General features: G+C 33.4%; 5 protein-coding genes and 1 long non-coding RNA gene across 6 annotated transcripts in view; 3 read left to right on the plus strand and 3 right to left on the minus strand.

The window, feature by feature from the left end:
• Positions 1 to 3311, minus strand: part of LOC135839603 (uncharacterized) — a 241553-nt gene extending 238242 nt beyond the window's left edge. Inside the window, exons 1-2 of the long non-coding RNA XR_010557623.1 lie at positions 2868 to 3311; positions 1930 to 2128 (exon numbers count right to left, since the gene is read on the minus strand). This is a non-coding gene — a long non-coding RNA (uncharacterized LOC135839603). The remainder of the gene's footprint in view (positions 1 to 1929; positions 2129 to 2867) is intronic.
• A 4181-nt stretch (positions 3312 to 7492) lies between these two features.
• LOC135841576 (mitochondrial import receptor subunit TOM40 homolog 1-like) lies at positions 7493 to 9487 on the minus strand. Its single transcript, XM_065358590.1, has 6 exons — positions 9116 to 9487; positions 8783 to 9045; positions 8604 to 8709; positions 8378 to 8509; positions 8129 to 8308; positions 7493 to 8047 (listed from the first exon to the last, which is right to left on the minus strand). The coding sequence occupies exons 1-6, from the start codon at positions 9285 to 9287 to the stop codon at positions 7908 to 7910; spliced, it is 993 nt and encodes a 330-aa protein (XP_065214662.1). The 5' UTR covers positions 9288 to 9487; the 3' UTR covers positions 7493 to 7907.
• A 327-nt stretch (positions 9488 to 9814) lies between these two features.
• LOC135841574 (GATA zinc finger domain-containing protein 14-like) lies at positions 9815 to 12954 on the plus strand. Its single transcript, XM_065358588.1, has 6 exons — positions 9815 to 9981; positions 10064 to 10141; positions 10203 to 10367; positions 10450 to 10610; positions 10684 to 10766; positions 10832 to 12954. Exons 1-6 carry the CDS (start codon positions 9979 to 9981, stop codon positions 12589 to 12591), a joined length of 2250 nt encoding a protein of 749 aa, XP_065214660.1. The 5' UTR covers positions 9815 to 9978; the 3' UTR covers positions 12592 to 12954.
• Positions 12955 to 12964: 10 nt separating this feature from the next.
• Trax (Translin associated factor X) lies at positions 12965 to 14249 on the minus strand. Its single transcript, XM_065358591.1, has 3 exons — positions 13940 to 14249; positions 13726 to 13862; positions 12965 to 13644 (listed from the first exon to the last, which is right to left on the minus strand). Exons 1-3 carry the CDS (start codon positions 14167 to 14169, stop codon positions 13049 to 13051), a joined length of 963 nt encoding a protein of 320 aa, XP_065214663.1. The 5' UTR covers positions 14170 to 14249; the 3' UTR covers positions 12965 to 13048.
• A 158-nt stretch (positions 14250 to 14407) lies between these two features.
• LOC135841575 (uncharacterized) lies at positions 14408 to 16699 on the plus strand. Its single transcript, XM_065358589.1, has 5 exons — positions 14408 to 14557; positions 14620 to 14738; positions 14803 to 14956; positions 15041 to 15205; positions 15289 to 16699. Exons 2-5 carry the CDS (start codon positions 14651 to 14653, stop codon positions 16280 to 16282), a joined length of 1401 nt encoding a protein of 466 aa, XP_065214661.1. The 5' UTR covers positions 14408 to 14557; positions 14620 to 14650; the 3' UTR covers positions 16283 to 16699.
• A 1488-nt stretch (positions 16700 to 18187) lies between these two features.
• On the plus strand, positions 18188 to 18863 carry NdufV3 (NADH:ubiquinone oxidoreductase subunit V3). Its single transcript, XM_065358592.1, has 3 exons — positions 18188 to 18359; positions 18459 to 18576; positions 18661 to 18863. Exons 1-3 carry the CDS (start codon positions 18318 to 18320, stop codon positions 18795 to 18797), a joined length of 297 nt encoding a protein of 98 aa, XP_065214664.1. The 5' UTR covers positions 18188 to 18317; the 3' UTR covers positions 18798 to 18863.
• The last annotated feature ends 439 nt before the right edge of the window (positions 18864 to 19302 follow it).

Below are 19302 nucleotides of genomic sequence, written 5' to 3' on the forward strand. Positions count from 1 at the left end.
GAACGTTATGCTTGCGCTATTGTAAAAAATGCTCTCAAGAGACAAGATCGTGCGTCATTTTAAGTAGGTACCTACTACCTACGTCCTTAATTGTATTTTCATAATAATTTAAGAGTAAATTAATGTGCAAATTTTCGCAATTAATGCATTGGTTTTTTCACTCTGGTTGCTAAATTATTCGAGAAGAAAAAAAATGGAGGTTAAATATAATAAGTAATGATGAAGCTGTTCATTTTCAACTATGAATATTAAATAATATTACTATTATTGTACAATCATAATCATTAACAGATTTTAATCTATCACGTTTAAATAAGTAAGTTTAAGTACCTAAGTATCTACTATCTTAAACCAGTTGCAGTTGCACCCTTGCCTTCTTATTGATCTGATAAAATGTGTTCTTTATTATTAAATTAAAGACACCTTTTGTAAAACATGATGCAAAAAATATATTTTAGCGTACGTACGTTGCATTTCATTTAATGATTTCAATGTTATCATATCTATTATTACTTTTTAATTTTAGTATCCTAAGGCTAACATAGGTAGGTATGTCCAAAAATAACTTTATTAGGTTCACCTATAGAAAGAATTGCGTTTCAAAGTAATGAAAATATAGAAATAATCGAGCAAAGCATTGCCCGAAATTGAAAAAAAATCCAAGACTCATGTACGTAATAATTCTTATTTTCATTTCGTACCTATAGATGGTCGTGCAAAGATGTCTTTTCAGAGCTTCAGCTTCTACTACTGGTAAGATTCGTGGCAGATATCTACCATTTTCATAAATGTGCCAGCATTGCATAACGAATTCAAATTACAAATGTAAACGTAGCAATTACACGTTGAATATAAATCTGCGGTAATAAAATTACGTAGTTTTAGACTCGAAACGAGAATCCATCTTATTACCCATAGGTAAGAAAATCAATCCTCATTTTCAAGGTTGAAGAAATTTCTGCAGACTAGGTAATCGGAATCCTCACTCGACTCGTAATTTCTCTATACGCATAGGAAACCTCGCACCTAATAATTCAAAGCACACAATCAGTTTGAAAAAGTTAATACAATAGATTATTAAAGGGCTTATTTCATTAAAAAAAATCTCCCATAGAAACTGCAAGTACCTCTGTAGATCTAGAACCATAAAAAAACGGCGTATATTAAAACGCTTACATCAATTCTGAATAATAAATGAGGTGAACAGGTAAATGTATCATGAATAATTCATTAAAATATAAACGTTAAGTAAAATGTAGGAAGCCATGAGTAAAGCGACACACAATAAACATTACAACTTGTCAACGTGTATTTTGTCAACAGTTGTTGTACCTATCTTCTCTCTTTCATAGTTGTAAGATGTTCCAACACGTGACATTCAATACACCTGGTTCACCTGACATTTTAACTTATTTGATGAAAGTAATTCCGATGAAAATTATGCTGATAGTGATATTAGGTAATTTTTACAAATGTCACATTTCGCCGAAAAACTTTTACTTTGGAAATGTTTCATAAGCTGGGAAAATTTTTATTTTGGCATTGGTTATATACGGAGTACTTATACAGGTAGGTAACCGTATGATACTTTTTCAAATAAATAGAATCATAACGCGTGCAATTTTATATGTACATACATATAAACTACTTTTCAAATTTGAATAAATAATTACCTACCTGAAATTAAAATTTTATGAGACAAATTTTACTTTCGACCGTTTGCCATTTTATAGTCACTATATATACGCGAATATACTTTTGTAAAAATGTTCTCAAATTGGATAATCTAATCGTTCAAATTATATTAATCATTATGCAATCCTATTTCCACTGTTAAACGTGACAAATTAAGTCGGATTTGTCATGTTAAATGTTGAAGCGTTAATGTATGCAGATTTATTTTTCAAATTTACATTAAATTGTACTTACTCGTTCACCATATCAAAAGCACGTTCATGCTGATTTTCCTCACAGTAATTTTTTATCGAACAAAATTTTCAAATCTTATCAACCATGTCACTGCATAAAAATTAAGAAATCTTTCCATGTATAGGTACTACAGTCAAGTATCTCCAATGCTCGAAATATAGGCATCGAGCATCGACAAATTCAACATCTAACATCTGTGCTGTATTTTTATCGAAGAAAAATAAACGAACAACGCATTAAATCAAAATGTATCTATAGGTACTCGTGTTTCCACTCGTTTACACTAATTTACCAGGTACACACTATATACAGACGTATTACGAAAAAGTCGTAAAAACGTACTCATTTTTAAAGAAGCGATAATTTAAGAATGTTGAACTTGATAATGGAGACAAGTTGTAAAACAAGAGGGATCTTCGTACACTATACAAGATCATTTTCATAGGTTTACCTTTCTAAGTATTACAATCTAAAATAACAAAACAAATAATAAAAATTACCCATAATATGAGATTGTTTTAATTCTACGTTCACTAAAAGTACCCACTTTTTTTTTTTTTTTTTTTTTTTTTTTAATAAAGATTTATCCACTGAAAGTAATTTATCAATAAAATAAAATGATCGGATAATTTCGTTGATCTTTTCAAAGAAAGAATAATAATAATAATAATAATTAAAAAAAAAAAAAAACTTGAGATGCAATAACCAATTACCAAACACTCAAATTGCATCTAAAAGAATCGATTTAAAAAAAAAAACTTTTGTTACGTTGGTAATTATTTTAAAAATCCAACATTGGGCCACAAACTTCGCACCTATAAAACTAAAATTGAAAAAAAGGCTAACCAAGGTTCGCATCAATTAAAGAAAAAAAAAACAAAAACAAAAATAAAACACTTCTAAATACACTATTGAAATAAAACAATCATATTACAAACCGCAATTCAACACAACTGGGAGTTTCTGCAATACTATCAAGTATAAATTTACGACAATTAAGAACGAAACAAATAAAATTATATTTATTTATTAAAGATATATACGTTGTTATGTAAAAACGAAGCATTGTAACGTGGTTGCTCGCAATTACTCGAAAGAACTATACGTTGAGAAAAACCAGCATCAAAAAGGTAATCACTCATCATAGGCCAACATAAATGGGCAGATTCTTGAAGAAGTTATGTGAAATGCCTAAGGGTACGCGAGGCCTTCATAAGTGCAGGTAAGCCGAAGCACAGGTGTGCTTTTACGTTCCCATGCCGCGCTAATAAGACATTCCCAACTGCCATCAGAAAACCTACTGTGCCATCTTCGTCCCTGCACCATTCCACTTCTTCTCTCCCGCAGAACCTTTTCCTCTTTTATAAAGTCTATCACGGCTGCTTTTGTTTTTAGTTACCGACTTTATTATGTAGTACCGTTTTAAAATAAGAAGAAAATGTGACACTCGAAAAGAAATTATTTTATTTACTTTTTTTCCCCTCTAATGAATCATATTACATTTCAATTTATTGTACGTTGATATATGAGCTTTAACAAAGATATGTACGGAGAATGTGCTTCTTTTAACGACCGCCAGTAGACGTAATATCGAAAGACCTCCCTATACGAATAAATTATTATTACTCTCGTTGTTTTACCTAATGCTCAAGTCCTCTGCACGTACAAAAAATAGTATAATAAAAACAACACCATTTGCAGGTCTTAAGCTTTAAATTTTAGGCTAAGCTGAGATATTAGGCACATATGTAACGTAACGGGTTTAAAAAAAATTGACTCATCGAATTTTTTCTCATAGAAGGATGGGGAGAGGGTCAAACGTGTCCACAAACTCAATTTTTTGCTAGTTAGGTACATGAAAATGATGATAGGTATTCACGAGGTAAGAGCACAGAACCTGTGTATTCTCCATCAAATTCCTTGCAACTTAATACCATTGCATATCTAAAGCAAATCCAATAACTTTAGGTTCAGTACTGACCCTCCCTCCCCCTCACAACTTCTAAGGGGGTAGTATATGGATTACTGGATTAGAGATGTAAACTTTTTTGTGCTCGTTCGAGTGGTCTTTCTGAACATATTTACGAGAAAAACTCGACTATACGGAATTTTTTTTACGTTTTTTTTTTTAAATTTTATTTTCCTAGTTTACCTATTTAAACTCATCATTCACGATTTAATTCAGTAACGGAATTTTAGGTAGGTATAGGTAGTTACTTTATTACTGAAGTACCTGATATTAATTTTTACAAAAATCGAAAATGTTTACAACAAATAATCTGCGGACTTATATGTACACCTTCGAAAAATATGTAGGTATTCAATAGGTACCTAAGTACTTACCTAACTGTTAATTTACCTAACAATTTCAATATTATACGCTTCAGAAGCGGTGAAATATCAAAGTATGTTTGATTAATTGCTCGCTTATATGTAACTGGGAAGAAAAAACTTTGATGTACGAATACCGCCACTGCTTTTTTTAGTTTTGGAAGGCTATATACAGGAAATTTACAGCGCTAAATAACTTTGTAAATATTTTACGGCATTTAAATTTGATATTTTGTGAAAGAAATTTGAAAAATATCCGAGTAAATCCTTTAAAATATTCAAATCATCTTTCCTATACTTACAGCTGTACAGTGATATTTCCAAGAAAAGCCTAAATAATGGAAATAAAATATCTGCCCAAGCAACCATTTTTTTCTTCATCGAAATGTTCACATTAATCCAACTTTGCAATACTTTACGCTTATAAAAATATAAAACAGGTTAAGATTCATTACGATTCAGTTTATCACCTTTTTTAAAAAAATTTTAAAGTACTTAGCGACCGAAGCAGATTATAAAGGTATGCTTATAGTCTGGTCATTTGTCTTAAAATACATAAGAACGCGCGAGTGTATCCAAATTTCAAAATCTTGTACCGTAATGAAAAATCATCAATCTAAATGTTCAATCATTTATTGGCATTTTGTTGCGTTCATAATCGACTTCGTGACATGAAATTTTCAATTTCTATGAAACAAAATCGAAATCATCTTCGTAATGGAGATTTTTTTTCTTTCGGCTACGTCATTAATTTTTTTCCCCTCAATACTTTATCACAAAATGACACATATAAAATGATCTTTATCGAATAGATTATTAAATTATAATTTATCAATGGTAAAAATATTAACTGTACGACAAATAAACATGTTTGTATGTTACGAAAGGTTTCGTAAAGGTCAGAACTGGTTTTTTGAAATATATTAAACGAAAGAACTGGTGGAATACCGGAATAATATAGATATTAAACTAAATATTTGCGAATAACAGCAAAGCGTGAGTCAAACATTAGTAATTTTTAGTGCAATCCACTGAACTGAAAAGAAACAGGCCTATACATAAGTATAATGCCATTCTCAACGTAACAGTTTACAAATCATTAAATTGTAATGAAAATGCTCGTAGAAAATAAACCACCAAACGTAAATGAAATACCGGTATTTTTTACTGGTATCTTCATCACTATACTTACTACGCAGGTAGTCTCATGTTTCCTAAAAAAAAAAATGCTGTTCGTTTGATTGTAAAATGAATTAGGTAAAAATTTTCTTGTCAGTAAGCTAGGTAGGTAAGGTATCAGTTTCATATTCGACATTGTTCCAATAGAAGATACACACACATAAATGAAAGATAACGTCATAAGCTAATTGTATATTCCAAGTAAATCTAATACGTATATGCGACCGAACGCCAACAGAACAAGTATCGGAAAGATTATACTGGCGACAAGCAGTCTCATCGAAAATTTACAACGGATTAAATACCTCACTAATGACACTATGACACGGGAAATAGTAGGTATACCAGGTAATATAGCAAGACCTCAAAACTAGTAATTTATACGACGAATTAAAAAATTATCGCATCGAGTTTTTTCTTCATCATATTCATATATTGAATTTCTTTTGAACGCAAATATTGTGCAACTGAGCAAGAGAAAAATATACGCAGAAGTGAGAAAAAAATCTATTCTATTGGTTTGTTTTGATCAATTCATTGATATAGAATCAGTGGATAAAATCTACTTACGCCTTCGGGCATTCTATAACGAATTATTCGCAAAATTAAATTAAAGTCATGCATTTTTTTTATTTACCGTAATTTTTCTCATCGGGTCATATTTTATTCATAAAACCATGGTTACTATCTTTTACAAAAAAAAAAAAAACTAATTTTTCCGGTTTTAATATATTCATTCAAAGAAAATCCAGCATTAAAATTCATTTTGAAATGAAAATTTCTAATTAAGTTCGATCATATGATTAAGGTGTAATAAAAAAGTCTTGGTTCAAAAAATACGAAACTGTACTTCTGGATAAATAAATTGGCAATTGTTGATTACATACGTATATATTTTTCCTTTCTAACTATTTCTAGTTGAAAACAAACGTGGGAATAGAGAATAATCTGTTTACTTTTTCGAAAATACCTTGTGATTAATAGTACTAGAATATGTAATAAATTATGCATTTTTGTAAACAACGAGTTCGAGTACCAAAGTCATGTAGTATTTTTCGAAGTACTTGAATTCCTTAGTTATTTTTTCAACGTCTGGGCATCAAATAGATGACTTTAAATCACCAAATTTATTGCTAATCATTTCCAATAACTTTGCACAAATTCAAAGTGAACTATCGTAATACTTCCTTGAAGCGAATACATAGGCAACTAGAATGACAGGGCAGCATTCTGCTTACTCCATAAAATCTGTAGGCATAAAAGTATACTTATTTGTTGTACCAGGGGCGGGCTCGCAGCTCGTACTGAATTTCTCAAGATGAATATAAAATCAATTCAACGACAAATCTGGTATTGTTTTATTCCAATTTTGTGCGGTGTGATTTTTTTTCTTCATCAGCTGACAAGTTGTCAAAGAAGAAAGGGGAGAATAATAGTAACTAAAGAAGCTCGAAAAACTCATCATAAAGTAACTAAAAAAGTGACAAAACGTGAGTAAACATTCATAGAAAAATTGCAACAAAAAATAGCACATTTCAAATTTTGAAAAATTGGACTAGGTACTTTGAAACTTTTGGGTAAAAAAAAGACACCTAGGTAGGTATTCGCTATTTTGGAAACAAAATGAGAATCTAGCGATTTTTCAATTTGAAATCACTTTGGAAAAACCAAAAATCAACTTTAAATTACACTGACACCGTAGTCTTGGCTCATTTGGCATTGGCACCCTTTCAAAGGTGGTAACAGTGAAATTTCGGGAACGCCAGCTCTGAAATGAATTTTTGACCAATTCGTAAATTATTTCAGAAAACGTGAAAAAATCAAGTTTTCAAATAAGGATTCCGAAGTTCGAGAATTTGATTAAATTGGCCAAGAATTCATTTCGGAACTTACCCTTCAGTAATTTCACGACAACCATTTAACGGTTGAAAGGGTTCCATTGTACTAAAACCGTTAGAAAAAGCCTAATTTCAACACAGATGATGAAATAAGCCGAGAAATACGATTACTCTCTCAAAACGAATGTTGAGAACTAGCGAATAAAACAAATTGATAAAAATCACGACATCTTTATTACATAACTTCCATTTGAAAATCAAATTACAATTTTAAAAACCCTCTTTTGTTTCCTAATACGAAGGAACATTCTACTATACATTCAGCGACGATCATTACATCAGTACAATAAGCAATTGTACAGGAGTTGAATAAAACATGCACCAAGATATGGCATACGCATCGGAATCATGAATCTCGAGAGATAACACAGGAAATTCTGATCAATAAGGCCTGCGTGTTACATCAAGACGTGTACAAGGGAATAACAAAAAGAAAAAACAGAAACAAAATAAAAACATGAAAAAAAAAAGATAAAAACTATTAATCCAATAGCGTTATTAAACAGACTACGAAGTGTTATGTTTGACGCATTCGATGACTCGAAGCATTCCTGTCGCTTAAAGACGTCCTTAACCAATAATGAAACTAAGACCCATCCTAAAATCATTCTTTTTATGGTTCAGCATTCCACCGATACCGAGGGTAAACGGCATTGGATTTAATCTTTTTTCTAGTACGGCTGATACTGTCCAATTGGTATCGACACTACCTGTAAAACCGAATTGATAATAATTACTATCTAGTCGAAATTTATTTTTGACGAATTGATAGAAAAAACAACACACGTTACCTCTAAAAACGAGATCAGCCTTTGGAATATCAACTTGGTAACCCAAAGAGGCTTGAGCTTCCATTAACCGTACACTTGTCTCGAACTCAACACCAAGTTGTAATTGTTCACTAGCTTTTTGATAATAGCATAAATGTACTCCAGTCATGCCCAAAGTACCACTACAAGTGTAATCGCTTCCTATAAATTTAATTTCGGTAAATTATGAGAATAACAAGGAGAAAACAAAGATTGAAAAATTCAATTCACCTGCATATCTCGCAGCCAGCGAAGTAAATGCTGATTGGCCACCATGCTGAGGTCCCATACGTTGATAAACGAGCTCAGCTCCTAAAGCTAAATTCTTCGTAACAGACTGCAAATAATGAGCCACAATTACTCCTGTAACATGACGAAATAAACATTCAAATAACATAAGATTCGCAGATTCAACAGAGATAAAGTAATTATAACAAACAAAAAACACGAAATTTACCAGTTCCAGTTAACACATTAGGATTTGCACACATCACTGTGCTTGTATAATCTTTTCCTCGAAAATCTAAAGCATACTGCGTCAGCTGAAATTTAGTATTCTGCGACTGAAAGAAAAACCAAGATGCAATTAGTATGATGCAATTTGTGCGATACTCGTTTACAAAATCTATCCAGTACCTGAGCTTGAAATTTAAATCGACACTTATCGGTTGGCTGAAGTAAAATATTGGCGTTCAAATTACCACTAGGATCGATATCACCGAGAAGTACAGGATAGGCTTCCGTTTGTGATATTTGATTGGTACCCACATAAGTAGCACCAAATCTGTACCCGGATGAAGGACCCGAGGACAGGTGCAGTGTATGTGAAATTTGAAAATGATTACTTAAGCCTTTATTTACCATAAGTCGAGCACCTTCGAATGGTGATGGAAATACATCTGTGAACAAAATACGAAAGTATAGAATAGCATCGAGTGTCAATGGATGCCAATTGCAAGCCAATCTTACCTTTGCATTTCTTATGAAGTTCTTCGATAGTTCCAGGATTCTCGATACCTTTCGAACTGCTGGAATCACTTGATGAAATGTCCGTTTGTAAAGGTGGTAAGTTTAAACCCATAGGAGGACTAGGTGGGAGATCAGGCTCCAATTTTGGAGCTGATGCATGGACATTTCCCATAGCGAATAAGTAATAAAATAATACAAACACTTATAACAGTAAACCAAAGATTACACTAATGAATCACATATATCATTTTAACTATTATATTTTCTACAATTATCAACAACCTAATGGTTTATTGTAGTAACACAATCAATTAAAAACGATGCCGACAGAACGCAAATCGAATTTCATTCAACTTTTTTCGAAGTTCTTGGATTTTTCAAGGAAATTTTCTCAATCGATGTTCTTTTTGATGAAAAGGATACCGCAGTGATATGATGCCACGAATAAAAATTTCATTCTTTGAGTCAGTGTTGTATTTGAAAAAGTAAATTAATGTTTTGATCCATAATCTAAAAAATGAATTTTCAAATTTTTTGGAAATTGGGGCAAAAAATGGTGCGTTAAAAATGTTTTTCATGAAATTTTTATTTAAAATAATTTTTAAAAATTTAAAACAAAAATATTCTCTGTATTTTGTTTTTATCGTATAAATTTTATTGCTTTATTATTTGACGAAGAAAGAAAGACAACACTACACCATTCCCGACAAAATAAAAATTTGATAATGATAACACAATCATAATCAACATCAAACATGAAACTGAAACCGACACCGACAGATTGAATTTGAATTTGAATTTTTCTATCCCCAACGTCGGACGGCAACAGACAGCAATCGCAATCGTTAATTTCATCATTTGCCATGGTAAGTAAAGCTTCCTGAGATTAAATTAAACTCGTATAAACTTGAATTTTTTCATTGACTTATTCGAAACATCATTTTCCAGAATGAGCAGAAGGAAAGTTTAGAGGAGAAAATCGCTCGCATACGCAGACAAAATGCGGAAATTGAACGACGGAAAAAGGTAGTTCTTACTTTCAAATTATCGCATTGAATCAGATAAATTTTAATCAATTTTTCTTCAGATGATAGACGAAGAAAAAAAAGATGCGGAAAGAAATAACGCTATGGTGAAGTTGAAGAATAACGCGATTGAGTCAAAAGAAGATGAAAAATTCGGTGCTACTCTATATTCAGACCAACTGGAAGTGGAAAAAAAAGTTGTCAAACCTCCCGAGGATGATCTGTGGGTACGGGGTGCCGTTTTTTTTCACGTCTGACTAAGTAATTTTCATTTCATAAAATTTTACCTACTCGAATTTTTAATTTCAGAATGTGAAGCCTAGGCAGAGAAGATGTGCTGCTCAAATCAACAATATGGATGAAGCATGGCGCGAAGAACGAAAACGCATAGATGATGAACGGATTCAGAGACAAAAGGCGAATTCAGGCTCTTGGAAGAGGGAATGGGATGCTGATAAAATTGCGTCTAGGTAAATTTTGATTAGTTCGCGTTATTATTTTCAAATACTCGAGCAGCTTCGTCATAGAATGTATTATTTTCAGTAACGAGCAGGACGACAGAATATCCAGGGACACTGGGAATAGATTTAACCGTGGCAATTCGACCGCTGAAAGATCTGAAAATCGTGAGTTCATTATTTTTTTTAAGTGGTATTTATTTCCAAAAGTAACTATATTGTTATATTCTCAGGTGGAGCCTACAACGAATCTAAAGGAAGCTTCAGTCAACACAGTACGAATGAAGAAGGTAACACTCAAAGTCGTTGGAAAACCGACAGTTCATTTCAGAGAACGTATTCTGAACGACGTACTACAGACAGTTATGACAATCGAAAGCCGGTCAGAACTGACAACTGGAAAACCAATGTATCGGAAACTGATAGATACAATAATAACGCAACTAAGTCATTTTCGAAAAATAACGCAAGAAGCGCTAATCAAAATACGTCTTTTATTGCGAAAAATGACCAACATAAAGTAGAATGTTGGGATCCCATCGAGTCAAATTCGAAAACCAGTCCACGGAATGGCATTCAAAATACACGTATTACTACGAGAAACGATCAGTGTCAGGAAGAATGTTGGGATACTTTAGTGACACATTCAAGGAACTATAGCAATAGTGATGTCCGGAATACATCTTCTGCTACGAAAAATGATTCGTTTAAAAGAGAAAATCAGGATACTGCGAAGTCATTTTCGAGAAACAGCTTAAGAAGTGGTATTCAGAGCACTCCTCATGGCACGAGAAACAATCAGCATCAGGAAGAAAGTTGGGATACTACAAAACCATATTCAAAGAACCGTACCCATAGTGATGCCCAGAATACATCCTGTGTTACGAAAAATGATTCGTTCAAAGGAGAAAATCGGGATAATACGAAACCATTTTCGAAAAACAATGCAAAAAGTGGTATCCAAAGCAATCCTTTTGCTACGAAAAATGATCAGTTCAAGGAGGAAAAACGGGCTTTCAAATCTTCCAATGTAGCACAGTCTATTAATCCAAAATCAAACGAACGGTTGCCTGGCGGAGATGCCCAACCTCAAGTCAAAGTTCTAGAAAAAGACCGATCGTCGGTCACTCAAAGCAGAATAAAGTCTTCGTTCAGCGTTGATAATCCTGCGCATAGTAAGTCATTTTCTTCGAATAATTTTTGGAAATCTGTATCTCCCGGAAAGGATTCTGTAAACATAGAAGAAAATGATATTGATACGAGCGAGGAAATTCCAAAAGACTTGGCAAATATCGTCGTACAAGTGAGAAATATTGGAATTTCATGCGATAACCGACAAGTTAAAGTACTGAATGATTCAAAAAATAATTCCGGTGTTCCAAACTTTTTATGTAATACGAATACTAGTCGAGAAACAGATCCTGTGATTTCACCTAGTTACGGTAGCATGACTTTCGAACGTTCTGATCTAAGACAAAAAATAACTCCTCAGTTCTCGTTTGATTCTTCACCATCGTCATCTATAGCTACTCAGTTGTTTTCCAATTCTAAAATTAACCACAACAGTCCAGTCCCTAACGATGCTAATTCAAAGTCAAGTACGTTTCCTATCTTCGCCGATAGTTATAAACCTGAAGCTCTTAGCAGCTTTCCTACGACAACGGTTTTTCAATTTTCTGCTCCACCGAGTACGCCGGACTTCGGAGATATTATCCATAATACAAGCACTTCCCCAGATGTAAAAATCGTCAGAACTATAAGAAGTGAAAATATCAAGCTCGTTAAAGAACTTCCAAAAAAGAATATTCGTGAAAATGTGAAGAAAATAACTACTTCTCGAACGGGTAAAGATAATCGTAAGAAAACGTATGATGAAGTAAGACGTAATGAGATAGTCAAGAAAGAGCTGGATGAAACTGAACTTGAGGGAGATGACGAAGAGTGGGAGGATTGTTCCGATGAGGAAGATGAAGAAGAATTTGACTTTGCCTAATATTATTAGTTTTCTATTCGGTCCATGTCGTTATTTTGTTCACTATACGTATGTACTTAATTGATATTAAGGATTTGTTTATTATTAAGTGCAATTTTTGTTATATTGTTTACTGTTTCCTTGTTTTTTTATTAGGTACCTTTACTATCCCGGTTAATTTATTTATAAAGCAAGTTTGAGGGTAATGTTATTGATTTTGTGATGTTTTTCCCATTTAATCTCATTCGGATTTGCTAACTTATTGAATAATTCATGCGGAGATGTGTATTCGGGAAGTTTTTTTTTCAAAAGATATTTCGATTAATGTAATCTTTTGCTAACGTTAATTACTATCATCAATAAAAAACACTCCGTAAAAATGAACAGTAAGATGTTATTTAAATGAAATCAAACTTTATTGAAAAACCGTACAAATAAAATAATAACAACATTAACTTCGTTCAACGCGATATCTTAATTAAAAATGAGTATCATCTTCTGTTTCATCTTTAACATTTTCCAGAACACTGGCAATCATGTGCTTAGGAATCTCCGAACCTCTCACACGAACGGTATAACAAGCAAATTCTACTTTATTCAAGCATTGTTTAACAGTTATCATTTTTCTGTTATATTCACGACTAACGAATCCAACACTCAGCATTCCAACGTACAAGTGACTTAGAAACTGACAAATATCAAAAGCTGCTTCTACACATCCGCTGGAGATTTTATTAATACAATAACGCATCAATTCTCCGCTTAAATCGTTCAAGCCCAACACGTAATCGACCATCGTGATGATTTTACGGTTATAAGTATCAGTTTTACTGCACTCTTGATCGCTAATTTCCATCTTCGCGTCACCAGTCAGATTTTCTTCATCTGTTATCATTTTTTCCAAACACTGACTTTCGGAGTCTTTGGAACTATCTTGTTTCGTGTTTTGGCCGGACTCAGAAGAATCGACATTGAAATGGCGAACTATAAACTCGACGACTTCTTTAAAAGTTACAAGTTGTCCGCGCTTCAGGTAGTGGTAGAAGGAAAATGCTTCAACGAATTCTTGAACACCTAGAGAAATAATTTTACATGAAAGTATGAACTCTGAACGTCTGGTGCTTCAAGTACCAATATTTTGCATAATATACAAACCAAAAGTGTATGCTCTGAGGTACTGATATATATCGAGATTGTTCAGTTCTTTTATAATGTCAGAGAAATTATTCTTGACCAAATTGATGAATCTCAGTTCTGCTTCCTGCAGTATCTTCTCACCATCGGTACTCTGTCTGTAAATAAGAAACACGTTCGTGTTAATTGACTGACACTGAAATAGACAGAGAAAGAACTGAATAAATTTACTGACTCTTGAAACGTATGCAGAAAAAAAATCAGTCTTTTGCTTTCAATCGTAATATCTCTGCTGATTTTAAAAACTCTTTCGTATCTGTCGTGTTTTCCATCCAATTCCTGAGAGTACTGTTGAAACCATCGAATAACTTGAGAATTAGAAGCATTATACTCCGAAGTCGGAACAGAACTTTTAGAGTCTTGTTTAGGAGCGTTTTTAGTAAATTTTTTCCTGTTTCTATTCATTCTTAAAGAAATAATAATATTCTGAACAGAATTAAAATGAAAAATACGCAAAAAATTACAATATCATTTTTTATTCTTGTTGTTTTGTTTACAAAAATATTGGATGACGGTTCTTTCTTTCGCAATAATGCTGCACGATCACTGAATGATTCGCTCATAAGTATGAATCGTTCACTTCTTGCATGTTATTTGTAACATTCTGAACGAGAATCGTAGTACATTGAAAAATTGATTTTGCACTTGAATTTCATCACATGCAATATCAAAATTTCAAAATCGTTCGTTATTTTTCTTTCTTATCATTTTCGAAGTCGGAATGTCGCTAGAACTCGACGCGAAATTTTTCATTTGTATCGGTCAATTGGAGAATTCATTTGCAGTTTGAAAGGTAATATTCCATTCATTTTTATTTATTCAAACTCGTTCAATTCTAATTACCAATGATTTCAGCATAAAATAATCTTCTTACGCAGTCGCGGTCATGTCGAGATACAGCTCTGGACGATCTTCAGGAGACCGCGATCGTTTGAATAGCAATGAAGAAGCTAAAATATACGTTGGAGATTTAAGTATGAATAATTGTCACATTTCATTGATGTTAACTGTCATATGTTAATTGTAAATCGTCCGTAGGTCCTCACGTTACAAAGCAAGATTTGGATGATACTTTTTCTTATTACGGTCCTATACGTAGCGCGTGGATAGCAAGAAATCCTCCAGGATTCGCTTTTATTGAGTTTGAGGATGCTAGGGATGCTGAAGATGCGGTTAAAGATACGGAAGGAAGGTAACTATCTTTTAATTATACCCTAATTTTCTCTATTGAAGGTATGACTTTCAAAACGCCGCCATGTTGATTGTTACATTTCAGAAGACAATATTGTAGAAGGAAAGTATGCGGTCAAAGCGTAAGAATAGAATTGTCAAACAAAACTTATAGGGGAGGCAGGGGATCATCTTCCAGTAATCGTTGCTATACATGCGATGAGAGAGGTCATCTTTCAAGGGATTGTCGTAGAAAACGACCTTATCGCAGGTATGTTGTTACAAATACACGTGACATTAATCTTTTAGAAGTACATATTTTGATTTTGAGTTTTTTTTTACGTGCATAATTAGACCAAATCCCAGATACCGATCTCGTTCACGCACAAGACGCAGCCCTAGTCCGTACTACCGACGCGAGGGAAGAAAGTATGATCGAAGCCGAAGCAAAAGCAGTGATTCCAGCAGCTCTAGATATAGAAAGAAGTCAAATCGCCAAGCCTCATCGAATTCACCTGCTCAACGACGATCCTATTCTAGAGATGAGAAGCGATCTAATCACAGAAGTGCTTCTAAATCCCCCAATCCCCATCGATCGAATTCTAGAGATAGAAAAAAGTCAACTCGTGACAGAATGTCTGAATCTCCAGTTCGACAGCGGTCTGGTTCCAGAGATGCAAGAAACTCAAAGCGTAGAAGTCCATCTAATTCGCCAGTTCATCAACGACCAAATTCTAGAGATGAAAGAAACCCGAGTCGTAGAACCCCGTCTAATTCTCCTGGTCAGCAACCATCGAATACTGAAAATGGAAAAAAATCAAGTCGTAGAAGTAGGTCCAACTCCGTTAATCAACAACAATCGAATTCCGACTACAAGAGGAAATCAAATCGCAGAAACTCGTCTCATTCTCGTTCTCCTCTAAAAAGACGATCACGTTCTGGAGATAGAAAAAGATCGACTCGCAAAAGCCCATCGCATTCTCCAGTTCAGCGATCGACTCGTAAAAGTCCATCGCATTCTCCAGTTCAGCGATCGACTCGTAAAAGTCCATCTCATTCTCCAGTTCGGCAGCTATCGCGATCTGATGATAGAAAGAAATCTACTCGTAGAGCTTCGTCTAACTCGCCGTCACCTGTGCAACGACGATCACGTTCCAGAGATGGAAAGAAATCGAACCGCAGAAGTCCTTCTCGTTCTCCTGTTCAACAACGATCACGTTCTGGAGATAGAAAGAAATCAAACCGTAGAAGTCCTTCTCAATCTCCTGTTCATCGACGATCGTTGTCTGGTAGCCCTCGCAGAAACGCAAGAAATTCGAAGTCCAATTCTTCTCGCGAAAGTAGATAGATTACCTATAGTTTACCTACTCGACCACCTGTTAGTTTGTAAATTTCAAATTGATCGTTTTGAGTTCTTTGGTGCCGTATCATTCCAATTTACAGTATTATTTATGGGCTATTACGAGTTGATTTTTACGACCTGGATTTTCATACTGTATATATTTTTTAATGATCTCAAACGACGTACTGTAAATCTGTTTTTTTGTCACTGTGTATCAAAATTATTCTCTTTTTCAATTATTAATTAGAAAAACCTTTGAAATTCACTATCTAAGGATTAATTTAAGTTACCCTTGTTTGGATTTTCCTTTCGATATTTTTATTTACTCGATTACGTTTATGTTTGAACATGAGTGTTTATTCAGTCTTTTTTAATACGTAAATTTTTGTCAACTTTCGCGAAATATATAAGTTTTCTATCGAATACAATAATTTTATGTTGATAAAAAACACACATATCAGAGCTCATTCTCAATTCAACAAATGGAATAAGAATATGGTAGTGAGATTACCTTTTGAAACGTACATATAAAGTGGGTACTAACGAGCTAGAATTTCAATTTCATAATTAATCATTCTTAAACGTCACCAGAAACGCAATAATTCAAGGGTAGTTTTATCATTGAACCTTTACAGAAAAATATCGAATTCCTTGGTTACGTTCAAGCCAGTGGTTTGCTGCGTACCACCTTGTACCATGCAAAGATTCAATAAAATTTGATTGTATATTACAATAAATGGGATCGTTAAATACAACCCAATATATATAAATTGCTTTCTTATTATGTCAGATAAATTATTACAGTTATTTCACAAACATGATCGGTATAAATTTCCAAAGCCAAATATGGCTCGAAACCTTTCGGATATATTCCCAGTTGAGCCTGACAAGCTCTTCAACGCAGACCGAGTTGAGAACGTGGTGAATGAAATTTTGGATACTCATTTTGAAGAGCCCTACGTGTATAAAGCAGACGAATGCCCAAAGCTGTGCATCACTTTATCTGAGGAAGTAAGAAGAATTGTTAAAGACCTCGATTTTAAACGGTAAGGATTCTTTACAAGCAATCTATGACCATTTTTTTTTTTTTTGCTTTAAGTCATCTTTATACGTATTTGTAGACTTGAGACTTATGTGATGGAATTTTTTTCGCAGGTATAAACTAATTTGTTTAGTTCAAATTTTTGAAAGGAAAAATCAAAGCATTAATTCTGTGGCAAGATTTTTGTGTGATTCCGAGCGCGATCGATGTGTTGTAGTGAAGAAAGAATATAAAACTGCTTTCATCATTGCTTCTGTTTATGCATTTTATTACCCATGACATTTTTTGTAATGTGTATCTTGTATTTTTTAAATAATTTTATTCAGTAAATTATTTGTAAGAAATTATTTTTCTGATCTTTTGAATAACGAATAAGTATTTGAAAGGGAAATAATGCATCAATGAGCAAAGGTCGTTGGTGGGTCGATCATGATGTTCATCAAAAGTCTATAGGTCAGCAGCCAGTTTTGTGAAGATCGATGGAAATATGTAGATTCTGAATACTGATGTTAGCGTCGTTAGTGATATTAAGAATATAATTCCAGTTGTTAAATTTCTTCGAAATTACTGTTACTGAATAGTGGAATATTTATTTTAAATAATGAATCCAATTCCATTTTTCATTATTCAAGTTCGAACTTCAAACTTCAAAGAAGCTAGGTAGATACCCAATAAAATTCTATTAAACATCATTGAAAGAGTTCTTTTTTCATTTAGATATCGGTATGCTACGATGATCAGTCATTTCAATTTTCAAATTTTTGAATTTCTAGCGATTTGGACAGGATTTTTAAACTGAGAACTTGTCGACATTTTGTTTTCATTTTCGACGCAAGTACTATTATGTTTTTAAAAGTGGCAACATTGATGCATTGATAACAAAATTGAAAAATGAATTTTTGATAATTTGGATACCCAGTTTAGTTTAAAAAACTTCTATTTTCAGCGATCTAAGTTGTACAATATTACAAAATTTTTGAACTGAAATATTGCCTCAAGATGTCGATGATTAAACAACTGACTCGTATTCCGAGATGTGAGGTAAATATCTAATTTAATGCATGTGTTTCGTCTGACTAAATGTCTTTGAACTTCCTAACAATGACAAGTTTGATTTGAAATTTCGATGTTTATTCGCAGCTAACAACCAAGTCGTATCGTTTCTTCAGCTCTGAAGCAGGTTCTTCATCACCATCAACGTCAGTGAGTCGTGATGTACCAGGGTTAAGTTCCAAAGTGTTGAAAGTGCCTTCTGCAGGTACGTTCATACTATGCTGTATAATCAACCTTAGTTTCCAAAAATATGGCTCTGTATCTAATAAACGTTATCGTCATGTTACAGAAGTAGGCCCTGGAGCTTCAAAAAGTGCGAAATATAAAAATCCAGAATATTTTTCATACCACGAAACATCGTACTTCGATGCAGAATTGGAAATGTTGAAATTCAGACTACCACAACCATCAAATAAATCGAAATAACCGTAGTGATTGTTTTATTTTACTGTAAGTGTCATGTAATATAGTTAATATATCGTGTTGAATTTATACCGTTTATTTCACAGACGCTCGTAACACATTTAAAAAACTATACGATGCACGGATTAGTTTTGAGAATATTTCAAGCGAAGTTCTGAATGTATTGAAGCCAGCTAAAGTGTATGGGATTTGAGTTTGTTGAATAAACATCATCGTGATTCTTTTTACCTCTTTATCGTTCGTTTCAAAAATTAAACCGTAGAGGGTTTCGGTGAGGACATCATTCTGCAAAATAAACAACAATTAACGAGTACTATTGTCATCTACAGCCCAAGTACCTAATGTACATGTACTGTACATATCAATACCTTAAACCAAAGGTATGCCAAGTTCTCTGTTTTGAAAAAAAAAACGAGTAATCCTAATTTATATTCCAGAATCGGGAGCATGAACATACGACGAACATTTCGTTCCATTTGAACAAAACACAGAAACACCAAAGATTTCT

Source organism: Planococcus citri, chromosome 3 (genome assembly GCF_950023065.1).
Source record: "Planococcus citri chromosome 3, ihPlaCitr1.1, whole genome shotgun sequence".
Lineage (NCBI taxonomy): Eukaryota > Metazoa > Arthropoda > Insecta > Hemiptera > Pseudococcidae > Planococcus > Planococcus citri.